This window comes from Aegilops tauschii, chromosome 7 (genome assembly GCF_002575655.3).
Source record: "Aegilops tauschii subsp. strangulata cultivar AL8/78 chromosome 7, Aet v6.0, whole genome shotgun sequence".
Lineage (NCBI taxonomy): Eukaryota > Viridiplantae > Streptophyta > Magnoliopsida > Poales > Poaceae > Aegilops > Aegilops tauschii.
Window position 1 is genome coordinate 8,464,298 of NC_053041.3, and position 16,305 is coordinate 8,480,602.

At 44.3% G+C, this 16,305-nt stretch overlaps 1 protein-coding gene across 1 annotated transcript; it reads right to left on the bottom strand.

Annotated features, from left to right (window-relative positions):
* Window positions 1–15,389: 15,389 nt before the first annotated feature.
* Window positions 15,390–16,039, bottom strand: LOC109749514 (uncharacterized). Its single transcript, XM_020308463.3, has one exon. The coding sequence runs from the start codon at window positions 15,957–15,959 to the stop codon at window positions 15,438–15,440; it is 522 nt and encodes a 173-aa protein (XP_020164052.1). The 5' UTR covers window positions 15,960–16,039; the 3' UTR covers window positions 15,390–15,437.
* Window positions 16,040–16,305: the final 266 nt, after the last annotated feature.

Genomic DNA, 16,305 nt, shown 5'->3' on the forward strand with positions numbered 1-16,305 from the left:
CAGAGAGAAAGTTTCATCGCATTTTACGACACGGAGCCGCCGCCAAGACCTAATCTCTCTCAGGAGGGCTGATCTGGAGTCCGTTCGGGGCTCCGGAGAGGGGGATTCGTCGCCGTCGTCATCATCAACCATCCTCCATCACCAATTTCATGATGCTCACCGCCGTGCGTGAGTAATTCCATCGTAGGCTTGCTGGACGGTGATGGGTTGGATGAGATTTACCATTTAATCAAGTTAGTTTTGTTAGGGTTTGATCCCTAGTATCCACTATGTTCTGAGATTGATGTTGCTATAACTTTGCTATGCTTAATACTTGTCACTAGGGCCCGAGTGCCATGATTTCATATCTGAACCTATTATGTTTTCATGAATATATGTGTGTTCTTGATCCTATCTTGCAAGTCTATAGTTACCTATTATGTGTTATGATTCGACAACCCCGAAGTGACAATAATTGGGATACTTCTCGGTGATGACCGTAGTTTGAGGAGTTCATGTATTCACTATGTGCTAATACTTTTTGCATCTATATTATAAAATACCAAAAATATATTTATCTTATCATATTATCTCTATCAGATCTCACTTTCGCAAGTGGCCGTGAAGGGATTGACAACCCCTTTATTGCGTTGGTTGCGAGTTCTTTGTTTGTTTGTGTAGGTGCGTGGGACATTTGAGGAGCCTCCTACTGGATTGATACCTTGGTTCTCAAAAACTGAGGGAAATACTTACGCTACTATTGCTGCATCACCCTTTCCTCTTCAAGGAAAACCAACGCAAGCTCAAGACGTAGCAAGAAGGATTTCTGGCGCCGTTGCCGGGGAGGTCTTCGCTCAAGTCAAGACATACCAAGTACCCATCACAAACTCATCTCCCTCGCATTTACATTATTTGCCATTTGCCTCTCGTTTTCCTCTCCCCCACTTCACCCTCGCCGTTTTATTCGCCCTTCTTCTGTTCATCTTTTCGTTTGTTTTGATGTCCTACTTGGCTCGTTTGCTCGTTTGGTTGGAGTAGTTGTTTATTTATTACTAAACAGAGAAGCTAAGATCTGTGGACCCTCATCCGCTTGCTAATCTCTTTAGGAGATCCAATTATGTTGAACCAACTGCTAGTGAGTTGAGTGCACTAGATTATCTTTATGAAGTTTTGCTTGAAATTCGTGAATCTGAAAATTGTGATGAAGAACTTTATGAAGTGATTCACGATAGATCTTTGAATAAAAAGCATGATTGCAATGATTTTACTATAAATTCTCGTGATGTCAATTGTGCCAATAATATGCAAAACCCTAAGCTTGGGGATGCTAGTTTTGCTATGTCTACTACTTGTTGCAATTATCATGATTGGAGTGATCCTTCTTATGATCTTAAAAATTTAGTTAAGCCCCATGATGAATATGAGATTGATAATAGTGTTTGCAATAATATTGAAAGTGGGTTTGGAAGAGTGTCAACTTTAGATCCCACATATTTGGAGAATGTTCAATCTTATGGTATTTTTGATAAAAGTGGGTTTGGACAGGTCATGACTTTAGTTAATGTTAATCCCACTATTTTGGAAGAGTGTCAACTTCGCATGCATGTGGATCATGTTGGAAATATTTTATGTGATAGTTATTTTGTTGAATTTGCTTATGATCCTACATGTAATTGAAGGGGAACGCGACAGAAAACAAAAAATTTCCGACCTACGCACCAGCCCAGGACCACTATGGAGACTGCATACATGGTTTGATCTTTTTCGTTACCGACTCGTAGCGCAGCGGGAAGTAGAGTCGACGACAATCGGCGGTGCAGATCCCCGCAGCTAGGATTTACAACATCCCAACCGCGAGGATGTATACCCTCATCTGCTCCTCAGACAGCCCTCCGGGAGGCGGTCGAACAGCCCCCCGGACGGTGTCGCGGACAGCCCTTCGGGAGGACCTTCGAAACTCGAACGGTCACTCGGACAGCCCTTCGGGAGGACCTTCGAAACTCGAACGGTCACACGGACAGCCCTTCGGGGGGCACTCACGAACTAAGACCGAAACTACGATCTCTCTACAGAGTTGCACACATACGGTGTCATCTATCCGGCAGGGCTTCGCCGTCCAGAACTAGTTCCTGCCGGAACCCAGACAGCCTTACGGCTCTACGAAACTCTTTTCGTGGGAGGGAGAGAAGAAGCCAGATAATGCATGGCATGTGTATGAGAGCAAGGGATGAGTGTGGAGGGCTGCCCCTCCACCTCTATTTATAGGAAATCCCAAGGGGGTAGGGTAGTTTCACAAAAAACCCAAAATGCACATGAATGAAGTCCTTCCACAAGGACCTAGGAGTGAAACCAAGGAACAAGAGGGTCCCCAAGGGGGGATACCCCATGTGGCCGGCCACACCCCCATGAGGGGCCCAAAAAATGGCTCCTATCCATCCATGTCATCCCCAAGATCTTTTGGAGCAAAGCCCCAAAAGGTGGCTTTCCATAAAGTAACCATAAAGCTGATTTTCACTATTCACGACGACATTTTTCAGCGTCTGATCGAACTGAAAATATTTATGTGGGCTAAGAACATTTCCAATACCCACTAAAATGATTTTCAACGCGTTCCGAAACAATTCCGGTTTTAGTGATTTTCATCTGCGAAACGCATCTGAAGTGGCTCCGGCAGCTCCAGAACATTTCCGGTTTTTATCTCAGAAAATTCCAAAAAGCTTCCAGAATGATTCTGGCATCCTCCAAGAATTATCAGGCATGTGCCGAAACCAATTTGACTTAATGGTGTATCCCGAAACAACTTTTCGGTATCATCGAAACTTATCCGATGACCTGTCTCTGCGGTACGATTCCGCTGTCCGAAACTTTTTCGGTGATTTTCTCTCAGACTCCCTGTCTAGTATTCAGCAGATAGATGACCCTTAAGCGTGTGACCCTATAGGTTTGGTGAAGTATAGACATGACCCGGAACCCCTTCCGATCAATGATCAACATCGGAGCCGTGGACACCCATATTGACCCCTATACCCACACGAATAAATATTCGAGTGAACCTCCAGTTGCCGTGTGCTATTCCTGTTGCTTCGCGATATGTTACAAATACCCGAGGTGAGACATGTTGGCATTCCCGTGGATCAACAACTTGTCCACTATGCTAGTTACCTCGTTACCGGTATTGTTCTCTTTTCTCGTTATCGTGTTCCGGCATCCCCGTGATCAAATCACAAAGTGTCTGGCCAGACGATGATGGATACCGTAACACCGAGAGGGCCCAGAGATATCTCTCCATCGTCGGAGGAGCAAATCCCAATCTTGAGCTATCAAGTTACTTGACACACTTTTCCATGAACCCGTAAGCCGCCGTAATAGCCACCCATTTACGGATGACGTTTAACAAACCCCAAAGTTCATGAAGCAAGCATGAAGAAACTCGATACTCTCATGGTCTAAGGAATCATGCAAACGTTAACCATCTCTGTGTTATGTACCAATAAACTTGTGACGAATGAATCTCATAGCATAACATCAATCCAGGTCGATTCAACACAAATGTTCTCTTAACATTGTGCCCTCAAAGTTGCTGGCATAGACATGCCCATGACCAGGAAAACAGAATCATCATGCAACACTTGAGCTAGTCTTAGAGGCCATACTAGGAATACTTCTTACCGTTTATTATTCCACACGTGCATATGAGTCTTCCTCCGAGCCTCGTGGATATTGCAGACTCGAGAATCATTGCAGTTATAGCATGGAACATAAACATAATTATGAACAGGGAGATAATCAATAACATTTATTATTGCCTCTAGGGCATATCTCCTACAGTAATTATTATGAGAGAGGAAAATATGATTGTAGAAATTTTCATGTTACAAAATTACCTCTCGTTATGTTGAGATTGCTATTGTTTCTTTCCACTTCCTTGCATATGCTAAATTTTGCTTGCTATGATAATTTGTTTGCTTATAAAATACCTATGCATAGGAAGTATGTTAGACTTAGATGTGTTTATCACATGTTTTATGATGCTCCCTTTATGCTTCAATTCTTGTCTTTCATGTGAGCATCAGTGAAATCTCAATTCCTAGCTAAAAAGGCTTTAAAGAAAAGCACTTGTTGGGAGACAACCCAATATTTTTCCTTGCTGTTATTCAATAAAATTTGCATCTACCTTCTGTTTAGATGTGTTTTTATGTTTTAATTAGTGTTTGTTCCAAGTAGAACCTATAGGATAACCTATGGTGATAGTTAATTTGATTCTGCTGAGAAACAGAAACTTTGCCCGCACGAGTTTAGTTTTGTTAAATCACAGAAGCGTGCTTTTTCGTTGATTCTTTTTGCTGCTGATCAATAGACAAATTTTCCAGGACTTCCTATTTTTGTAGGATTTTTAGAGTTCCAGAATTTTGCGTTAGTTACAGATTTCTACAGACTGTTCTGTTTTTGACAGATTCTGTTTTTCGTGTGTTGTTTGCTTATTTTGATGCATCTATGGCTAGTAATAAGTGGTATGAACCATAGATAAGTTGGAATACAGTAGGTTTAACACCAAAATAAATAAAGAATGAGTTCATTACAGTACCTTATGTGGTGGTTTTGTTTTCTTTCACTAACGGATCTTATAAGATTTCCTGTTGAGTTTTGTGTTGTGAAGTTTTCAAGTTTTGGGTAAAGATTTGATGGACTATGGAACAAGGAGTGGCAAAAGCCTAAGCTTGGGGATGCCCATGGCACCCCAAGATATTCAAGAGTAGCCAAAAGCCTAAGCTTGGGGATGCCCCGGGAAGGCATCCCCTCTTTCGTCTTCGTTCATTGGTAACTTTACTTGGAGCTATATTTTTATTCGCCACATGATATGTGTTTTGCTCGGAGCGTCGTGTATGATATTAGTATTTGCTTTTTAGTTTACCACAATCATCCTTGCTGTACACACCTTTTGGGAGAAGCCTACTTGATTTGAATTTATTGGAATTTGCTATGTGCTTCACTTATATCTTTTGAGCTAGATAGTTTTTGCTCTAGTGCTTCACTTATATCTTTTAGAGCACGGTGGTGGCTTAATTTTGTAGAGATTGCTAGTCTCTCATGCTTCACTTATATTATTTTGAGAGTCTTTTAGAACAGCATGGTATTTGCTATGGTTATAAAATTGGTCCTAGAATGGTAGGCATCCAAGTTGGGTATAATAAAAACTATCATAGGAAGTGAATTGGATGCTATGATCACTTTGATACTTGATAATTGTTTTGAGATATGGAGGTAGTGATATTAAAATCATGCTAGTTGGGTGATTATGAATTTAAAGAATGCTTGTGTTGAAGTTAGCAAGTCCCGCAGCATGCACGTATGGTTAAAGTTGTGTAACAAATTTGAAGCATGAAGTGTACCTGGATTGTGCATCCTTATGAGTGGCGGTCGGGGACGAGCGATGGTCTTTTCCTACCAATCTATCCCTCTAGGAGCATGCGCATAGTGCTTGGTTTTTGATGACTTCTAAATTTTTGCAATAAGTATATGAGTTCTTTTCACTAATGTTGAGTCCATGGATTATACGCACTTTTACCTTTCCACCATTGCTAGCCTCTTCGGTACCGTGCATATTGCCCTTTCTCACCTTCAGAGTTGGTGCAAACTTCGCCGGTGCATCCAAACCCCGTGATATGATACGCTCTATCACACATAAACCTCCTTATATCTTCCTCAAAACAGCCACCATACCTACCTATTATGGCATTTCCATAGCCATTCCGAGATATATTGCCATGCAACTTTCCACCGTTTCGTTTATCATCATGACATACATTACTTTTGTCATATTGCCATTGCATGATCATGTAGTTGACATCGTATTTGTGGCAAAGCCACCATGCATAATTTTTCATACACGTCACTCTTGATTCATTGCACCATCCCGGTACACCGCCGGAGGCATTCATATAGAGTCATATCTTGTTCTAGTTTCGAGTTGTAATTCATGTGTTGTAATCAATAAAAGTGTGATGATCATCATTATTAGAGCATTGTCCCAAAGAAAAAAAAGAAAGGCCAAAAAAAAGAAAGGCCAAAGAAAATAAATAAAAAGGGGCAATGTTACTATCTCTTTTTCCACACTTGTGCTTCAAAGTAGCACCATGTCCTTCATATAGTGAGTCTCATATATTGTGCTTCAAAGTAGCACCATGTTCTTCATATAGAGAGTCTCATATGTTGTCACATTCATATACTAGTGGGAATTTTTCATTATAGAACTTGGCTTGTATATTCCTACGATGGGCTTCCTCAAATGCCATAGGTCTTCGTGAGCAAGCAAGTTGGATGCACACCCACTAGTTTTCTTTTGTTGAGCTTTCATTCATGTATAGCTCTAGTGCATCCGTTGCATGGCAATCCCTACTCCTCATGTTGACATCAATTGATGGGCATCTCCATAGCCCATTGATTATCCTCGTCAATGTGAGACTTTCTCTTTTTTTGTCTTCTCCACACAATCCCCATCATCATATTCTATTCCACCCATAGTGCTATATTCATGGCTCACGCTCATGTATTGCGTGAAAGTTGAAAAAGTTCGAGATTATTTAAGTACGAAACAATTGCTTGGCTTGTCATCGGGGGTGTAGAATTTGGGAACATTTTTGTGTGACGAAAATGAAGCATAGCCTAACTATATGATTTTGTAGGGATGAACTTTCTTTAGCCATGTTATTTTGAGAAGACATGATTGCTTTGATTAGTATGCTTGAAGTGTTACTTTTTCGTATGTCAATATGAAATTCTATTTTGAATCATTTGGATCTGAACATTCATGCCACGATAAAGAAAATTACATTGAGAATTATGCTAGGTAGCATTCCACATCAAAAATTCTGTTTTTATCATTTACCTACTCGAGGACGAGCATGAATTAAGCTTGGGGATGCTTGATACGTCTCCAACGTATCTATAATTTTTGATTGTTCCATGCTATTATATTACCCCTTTTGGATGTTTATGGGCTTTATTTTACACATTTATATCATTTCTGGGACTAACCTACTAACCGGAGGCCCAGCCCGTATTGCTGTTTTTTTGCCTATTTCAGTATTTCGAAGAAAAGGAATATCAAACGGAGTCCAAATGGAATGAAACCTTCGGGAGCGTGATTTTTGGAACGAACGTGATCTAGAGGACTAGGAGTGCAAGTCAAGAAGCAATCGAGGCGGCCAGGAGATAGGAGGGCACACCCACCCCTCCTGGGCGCGCCCCCTGTCTCCTGGGCCCCTCAGGCGGCCACCAACGTACTTCTTCCTCCTATATATACCTACGTACCCCGAAAACATCCAGGGAGCCAACGAAAAACAATTTCCACCGCCGTAACCTTCTGTATCCGCGAGATCCCATCTTGGAGCCTTCGCTGGCGCTTCGCCGGTGGGGGAATCGACCACGGAGGGCTTCTACATCAACACCATAGCCCCTCCGATGAGTTGTGAGTAGTTTACCACAGACCTTCGCTTCCATAGTTATTAGCTAGATGACTTCTCTCTTTTTGGATCTCAATACCATGTTCTCCCCCTCTCTTGTGGAGATCCATTTGATGTAACTCTTTTTGCGGTGTGTTTGTCGAGATCCGATGAATTGTGGGTTTATGATCAAGTTTATCCATGAGAAATATTTGAATCTCCTCTGAATTCTTTTATGTATGATTGAGTGATCTTTGCAAGTCTCTTCGAATTATCAGTTTGGTTTGGCCTACTAGATTGATCTTTCTTGCCATGGGAGAAGTGCTTAGCTTTGGGTTCAATCTTGCGGTGTCCTTACCCAGTGACAGAAAGGGTTGCAAGGCACGTATTGTATTGTTGCCATCGAGGATAAAAAGATGGGGTTTTATATCATATTGCTTGAGTTTATCCCTCTACATCATGTCATCTTTCTTAATGCGTTACTCTGTTCTTATGAACTTAGTACTCTAGATGCATGCTGGATAGCGGTCGATGTGTGGAGTAATAGTAGTAGATGCAGGCAGGAGTCGGTCTACTTGTCACGGACGTGATGCCTATATACATGATCATGCCTAGATAATCTCATAATTATTTGCTTTTCTATCAATTGCTCGAAAGTAATTTGTTCACCCACCGTAATACTTATGCTATCTTGAGAGAAGCCACTAGTGAAACCTATGGCCCCCGAGTCTATCTTTTATCATATAAGTTTTCAATCTACTTTTATTTGCATCTTTACTTTTTGCAACTATATTATAAAATACCAAAAATATATTTATCTTATCATATTATCTCTATCAGATCTCACTTTCGCAAGTGGCCGTGAAGGGATTGACAACCCCTTTATTGCGTTGGTTGCGAGTTCTTTGTTTGTTTGTGTAGGTGCGTGGGACTTTTGAGGAGCCTCCTACTGGATTGATACCTTGGTTCTCAAAAACTGAGGGAAATACTTACGCTACTATTGCTGCATCACCCTTTCCTCTTCAAGGAAAACCAACGCAAGCTCAAGACGTAGCAAGGATCAGCTGGACAAAAATTTTGATCAGTCTGACTATTGTCTTCATCTTCAGCATTGGCTTCAGACTGAGTATTGTGTTCAAGTTGATTAGGTGCAGAAATGATGATCTCATCCTCAGCCAGTTCCTCGATGGGTATGATTTCTCCAGTACCCATCAGCTTGATAGCTTCACCTGGTGTAGCTTCATCTAGCACATTTGGCAGGTGCTCTCTTTGCGAGCCATTAGTCTCATCAAACCGCACATCTACAGTTTCAACCACTTTGTAGTGAAATTGGTTGAAGACTCTATAGGTGTGGGAGTCCTTTCCGTAACCAAGCATAAAACCTTCATGTGATTTCGGTGCAAATTTAGATGTGTGATGTGGATCCTTGATCCAACACCTAGAACCAAAGACTTTGAAGTAACTGGCGTTTGGCTTCTTACCAGTCAGAAGTTCATAAGATGTCTTCTTGAAGAACTTGTGAAGATATACTCTGTTGATGATGTGGCATGCAGTGTCAATGGCTTCGGGCCAGAATTTTCTTGGAGTCTTGTATTCATCGAGCATCGTCCATGCCATCTCAATGAGCGTTCTGTTCTTGCGCTCCACGATGCCATTCTGCATTGGTGTGTAACGAGCAGAGAACTACTGTGTGATGCCCAAGGTATCAAGATAAGTGTCGAGGCCAACGTTCTTGAACTCAGTGCCGTTGTCACTCCGGATGTGCTTGATCTTGATGCCATAATTTGTCATGGCCCAATTTGCGAAGCGTCTGAAGACATCCTGCACTTCAGTCTTATAGAGAATTATGTGTACCCTAGTGTATCTCGAGTAATCATCAACAATAACGAAGCCATAGAGATGTGCAGTAGTAGTAAGGGTAGAGTAGTGAGTAGGGCCAAATAGGTCCATGTGAAGCAGCTCGAAGGGACGTGAGGTAGTCATGATTGTCTTCGAGGGATGCTTGGCTCTAGTCCTCTTTCTACCTTCACAGGCACCACATAGATGATCCTTCTTGAACTTGACGCCCTCGATGCCAATGATGTGCTTCTTCTTCGCGAGAGTGTACAGGTTCCTCATGCCTGCATGTCCTAGCCGTTGATACCATAGCCAGCATTCTGAAGCCTTTGCTAGAAGACATATGGCAAGCTATGGTCTTGGTGAGAAATCTACCATATATAGATCACCTCTTCGATAGCCTTCGAAGACTATAGATTTGTCCGATTCCATTAGCACAAGACAACGATTTTCCAAATATCACAATCATGTTCAGATCACAGAGCATTGATATAGACATTTTGTATCCAAGGAATTCAACAAGCATCACTTTAGCCATGTGCTGATCCTTTGAGATAGCAACTCTACCAAGACCCAATACCTTGCTTTTACCAGTGTCAGCGAATGTGATATGGCTCTTAGTAGATGGACGAAGGGTTGAATCCATAAGAAGACTTCGATCACCAGTCATGTGGTTGGTGCAATCACTGTCCATGATCCATTCAGTGGCTTTAGGAATTGTACCCTACAGTGCAGTTAGCGGGATAGCCTTCACCAAGAGTATTGCGAAGCAGAAACACGTAGCGAACAAGCATATCATCAAAGTTTAGATTCAGGTTAGGCATGATAGGATGCTCGTCAAGGAACCCTGGGATGAAATACATGATAAGACCATTGGAGCATTTTATCTTGCGTCCCACAAGATGTTTTAGGTCTCCAGCATTGTCGTCAAAAGATTTTGCTTTCCGGCAAAACATTGGCGTTAGGGTGACCATAACTGGTGCTCTGTCTGTATCAAGCCTTTGGTCCATATGACGCCTTTGGTCTGGGGTGTTTCTTCTTCCCTGGTGGTGTCATATGACATTCATGGGAGGCTTCTCAAGACAGCTTTTGGGCACCCAGATCTTCTTCTGGGGTGACCCGTTCCTGCAGTTAGTACCAATGTACCTGGCAAACACTTCACCATTCTGATTCTTAAACAATTTATAATTGGCATCAATGGATTCATCAATGACAATTGGGTTAGCACAAGTGAAGCCAGATAAAGTGGATGGGTCCACTGATGGATCCTTAGCAGCAACCCAGGTGTGGTTTTGGGATACTGCTCAGGCGTCCAACATGAACCATCAACATTCATTTTCCTCTCGAACCCAACACCCTCTTTCCTAGGGTTTCGGTTCAGAATCTGTTTCTTGAGGACATCGCACAAGGTCTGATTCCCTTTGAGACTTTTGTACAGGCTAGTCTCAAACAATATCTTCAACCTAGCATTCTCATCAGCAATAGTAGTGGCATCCTCAGTAGAGGGGTTAGTTACGACATCAGCAGTTGAAGATATTGCAACATTAGAAGTAGTAGAACATCCAGCAACAGAGACAACATTATCACGCTCAAGATAATTTAAGCATGGTGGAACAAATTCTACCTGAGCAGAACTGATCTGTTGGGAGAGTGAATCGTTCTCTTTTTGAAGATCTTCATGAGACACTCTCAGTTTCTCAAGATCCTGCTTCCTTTGAAGATAATCGTAGGAAAGCTTCTCATGAGAAGCTGAGAGAGTTTCATGACGACTTTCAAGTTCTTCATACTTAACGCAAAGACTTTTAATGTCTTCGATTAAGAACCGAGTTCGATTCATTTCCGCGTCCAACAGGTCATCGCTTTTGTCTAGTAGCTTTCGAATATGTTCCATAGCAGTTTGTTGCTCGGTTGCAATTTTAGCAAGTGTCTTATAGCTAGGTTTGGATTCACATTCAGAGTCATCTTCACTAGAGGTTTGGAAATAGGCATCGCGTGAAGTTACCTTGGCACCACGTGCCATGAAGCAGTAGGTTGGAGCCGAGTCGCCATCATCATCATCAGCTTTGGCTTCAACGTTGTGACCATTGTCTTCAGTGTTGAAGATAGACCTGGCGACGAATGCTGACGCCAGAGCCAGGCTTGCCACACCAGAATCAGACTCCTCCTGGGACTCCACCTCCGCCTCCTCAGAGGCAGACTCCTCCTCTGAATCCATCTCATTGCCAATAAATGCACGAGCCTTGCTTGATCAGGTCTTCTTGTGAGATGAAGACTTTGATGAAGACTTTGAAGAAGATTTTCATGATTTCTTCTTCTTCTTGTCATCAGAATCATATTCCTTGCTCTTCTTCTTCTTCTTCTTCGATTCCTTATCCCACTGAGGACACTCAGAGTTGTAGTGGCCTGTCTTCTTGCATTTGAGGCAAGTTCTCTTCTTGTAGTCACGTGATGAAGCCTCGTAGTTCTTTGATCTAGATCTTGAAGACTTGCTGAACCGATTCTTCTTGGAGAACTTCTGGAACTTCCTCACAAGCATTGCAAGCTCTTTGCCAAGCTCTTCAGGATCACCAGAGCTATGCTACCTCTTAAGCACTGCGTTGGTTTTCCCTTGAAGAGGAAAGGGTGATGTAGCAAAGTAGCGTAAGTATTTCCCTCAGTTTTTGAGAAAGTCCCACGCACCTACAGAAACAAACAAGAACCTCGCAACCAACGCGATAAAGGGGTTGTCAATCCCTTCACGGAAACTTGCAAAAGTAAGATCTGATAGAGATAATAAGATACGATAAATATTTTTGGTATTTTTATGATATAGATTGGAAAGTAAAAGATGCAAATAAAAGATAGATGAAAGCTTGTATGATAAAATATAGACCCGGGGGCCATAGGTTTCACTAGTGGCTTCTCTTAAGATAGCATTAGTATTACGGTGGGTGACAAATTACTGTTGAGCAATTGTTAGAAAAGTGCATAGTTATGAGATTATCTAGGCATGATCATGTATATAGGTATCACGTCCGTGACAAGTAGATCGAAACGATTCTGCATCTACTATTATTACTCCACATATCGACCGACTCCTGCCTGCATCTAAAGTATTAAGTTCATAAGAACAGAGTAACGCATTAAGAAAGATGACTTGATGTAGAGGGATAAACTCAAGCAATATGATATAAACCCCATCTTTTTATCCTCGATGGCAACAATACAATACGTGCCTTGCTGCCCCTGCTGTCACTGGGAAAGGACACCGCAAGATTGAACCCAAAGCTAAGCACTTCTCCCATTGCAAGAAAGATCAATCTAGTAGGCCAAACCAAACTGATAATTCGAAGAGACTTGCAAAAATAACCAATCACACATAAAAGAATTCAGAGAAGATTCAATTCTTTCGCATATATAAACTTGATCATAAACCCACAATTCATCGGATCTCGACAAACACACCGCAAAAAGAGTTACATCGAATAGATCTCCAAGAAGGTCAAGGAGAACTTTGTATTGAGATTCAAAGAGAGAGAAGAAGCCATCTAGCTAATAACTATGGACCCGAAGGTCTGTGGTAAACTACTCACAACTCATCGGAGAGGCCTTGGAGATGATGTAGAGGCCCTCCATGGTCGATTCCCCCTCCGGCGGAGCGCCGACGAGAGCTCCAAGATGGGATCTCGCGGATACAGAAGGTTGTGGCGGTGGAATTAGGTTTTCGTGGTGCTCCTCGATGTTTTCAGGGTACGGGAGTATATATAGGCGAAGGAGGTAGGTCGGTTGAGCCACGAGGGGCCCACGAGGGTGGGGGGCGCGCTGGGCACCCTCGTGGCCGCCTCGTTTGTTGCTTGACGTCCACTCCAAGTCTCCTGGTTTGCATTTGTTCCAAAAAGATCGCTCCCAAAGGTTTCATCCCGTTTGGACTCCGTTTGATATTCCTTTTCTTCGAAACACTCAAATAGGCAAAAAACAGCAATTCCGGCTGGGCCTTCGGTTAGTAGGTTAGTCCCAAAAATGATATAAAAGTGTAAAGTAAAGCCCATAAATATCCAAAACGGGTAATATAATAGCATGGAACAATCAAAAATTATAGATATGTTGGAGACGTATCAAGCATCCCCATGCTTAATTCCTGCTCGTCCTCGAGTAGGTAAATGATAAAAAAAAATAGAATTTTTGATGTGGAATGCTACCTAGCATAATTCTCAATGTTATTTTATTTATTGTGGCACGAATGTTCAGATCCAAATGATTCAAAATAAAAGTTCATATTGACATAAAAACAGTAATACTTCAAGCATACTAACAAAGCAATCATGTCTTCTCAAAATAACATGGCTAAAGAAAGCTATCCCTACAAAATCATATAGTCTGGCTATGCTCTATCTTCATCACACAAAGTATTTAATCATGCACAACCCCGATGACAAGCCAAGCAATTGTTTCATACTTTAGTATTCTCAAGCTTTTTCAACTTTCACGCAATACATGAGCGTGAGCCATGGACATAACACTATATGTGGAATACAATGGTGGTTGTGGAGAAGACAAAAAAGGAAAAGATAGTCTCACATCAACTAGGCGTACCAACGGGCTATGGAGATGCCCATTAATAGATATCAATGTGAGTGAGTAGGGATTGCCATGCAACGGATGCACTAGAGCTATAAATGTATGAAAGCTCAACAAAGGAAACTAAGTGGATGTGCATCCAACTTGCTTGCTCACGAAGACCTATCGCGTTTTGAGGAAGCCCATCATTGGAATATACAAGCCAAGTTTTATAATGAAAAATTCCCACTAGTATATGAAAGTGACAACAAGGGGATATATACCTCTGGTGCAGCCGCCGCCAGCGACATTGGACAGTTGGACAGACGTTCTTGTTCCTCCGGCGAACTCGGCAGCGACATTGGAAGTTTCGACGAAAATTGCAATTTCGACGGGATTTGATGGAGCTTCTGGTCCAAGGACGTACGCAACCTGATGGAGATTCCAGCTGAGGGCCCTTCCTTGTTATAGCAGGCAACTCAAATCCGGGTCGGGAAATCCATGGATTGCTGTTGGAGAAGGACGCCGTCTCCAATCACGACACGGGAGCAGCAACTCTGCCGCCGCTGGCAGCATGCGGCGCCCTTGTTTGCAGAACCTATATATAGGGCGGCACCTAACTTGCGGCAGGTGGTGGAGGTCGAGGGAGGCGGCGACCACATGCATGAGGCGGAGCTCGCCGTGGCGCAGACAAGGGCGCACAACTGCATGGGGATGAGGTTGGGAGAGGCGACGGCTGCGCGCAGGGGAAGGCTGAGTTGGACGCAGCGCGCGAATCTAGCCTGGTGCGACGGCGGCGCGGTTGCTGCAACGAGAGGAAGCCGGTAGGCGAAGGTCACAGTCACATGCGCACCATCCAGCAACGCGCAGCCGCTCGCGGGCGCAGGCGCAGCCACAACCGCCATGGCTGATGGCCTTCAGGGCGTCGCCACAGAGCTTCTCCTATCGCCGCTAGCCTCCGTTCGTCAGAGCCGCCCCAAGCACCGCCACCGTGGAGTGTTCCCCTCCCCGGCGCTCCTTCCACTCCTCCGCGGCTCAGACTGTAGAGCGTCGCGGCTGTAGCCATGAGCCGCCGTGGGCACTCCTGCCGCGACACACACCCCCCGGCGCTCCTCGCGCCGCGGCTGTAGCCATCCGCCGGCAAGGGCGTGGCGCTCACCTTATCCTTCTGTGCCGCGGTTGGAAAGGAAGCGGGCGTGGAGAAATGAAACTGAGGATTTTTTTAGAAAAACGAAACGTTTTTTCAGATTCACTAAAATAGGGACAGCGGGTTTAATTCCTAAAAACCACAGGACCTTTGTGTAAAAAGGGCGCGACGATGAACCCGACCGGCTCAATCCGTGCTTTATTAGTGGGTAAAGATAAAGATTTAATATTGTAAAGGTAGATATTTTTCTCTATAAACTTGGACAAAATTTATGAAAGCTTTTTTTTCTTGTGAAAAAAATATCTAAGCGCACTATGAAACGGAGCGAGTAATACAAGCACATTCCACTTCGCAAATACTCCTGTACACGCACTATGGCCGCAGCCATGGCCACACCACACTACGGCTAATCTCATCAGAAACGAAAACTATGGCTATTCTCCGGTCAGCGTCGCTTAGTCGATCCATCACTCTGGCTATTCTCCGGTCAGTGTGGTTCAATTCATCCGTTCCAAGGCAGGCGGCGTGCCTGCAACCACGGCTGGTGGCGGCGCCTCTGCCGCCGCTGTCGCGGCCGGGGTTGTGCCAGTGGTGGCGGCGCGGCACATGGGACAGGTGGAGTGCGCGCGCAACCAGGCGTGGACGCAGTCCGCGTGGAACAGATGCGCGCACTTGGGGAGCCGACGCAGCTTCTCGCCGGCCTCCACCTGCCCGAGGCACACCGCGCAGTCCACGGGCGCCGCCTCCGCGTCGGCCCGCTCGTAGACAATCGCCGCGTCGCTCATGCCGGCCTCCTGGTCCTCCGCACCAGCACCCGCGCCCGCGCCGCGCTGACGGCGGCAAAGGCGACGGCGGCGGCGGCGTCTGCAGGCATAGGAGACAGCGAGGTAGAGGAGGAGGGTGAGGATGCCGATGGCGAAGGAGAGCCCCGTGAGCAGCAGCCGCGAGCGGGTGCTGTACCTGGAGCTGTCGGCGACGGCGAGGTCCGCGAACACCCATGATGTGTCCGGCGCGCCCATGCTGAAAGGTGAGAATGGCGTCGGAAGCTGTGGATCAGCGTTTGTTTAGGTGGTGGTGCTGGTGCTGGTGCTGGGGCAAAGTGTCGCCGATGCAGTATTTAAGGTGGCGGCCGTACGTACAGTATAGTGATGATCAGTGAGCTCCACTCGCGTCGCTCATCACGTGCCTCCCGATCAAGATATTTGTGGTGCACAAGGACACGTGCTCTCTCCCGAGACGTTTGCTGGTGGTGAGACCTGTGCATGCATCGTACCTATTCTCGATGGATGGTCGACATGATCAAGTGTTACTCCTACAGCCTCAAAAAAAGTGTTACTTCAGTAGTACTTACTGTTTGGGCCGACT

Coding starts and splice junctions, on each gene's coding strand:
- LOC109749514 (XM_020308463.3), bottom strand. CDS start 15,959: ATGGGCGCGCCGGACACATCATGGGTGTTCGCGGACCTCGCCGTCGCC.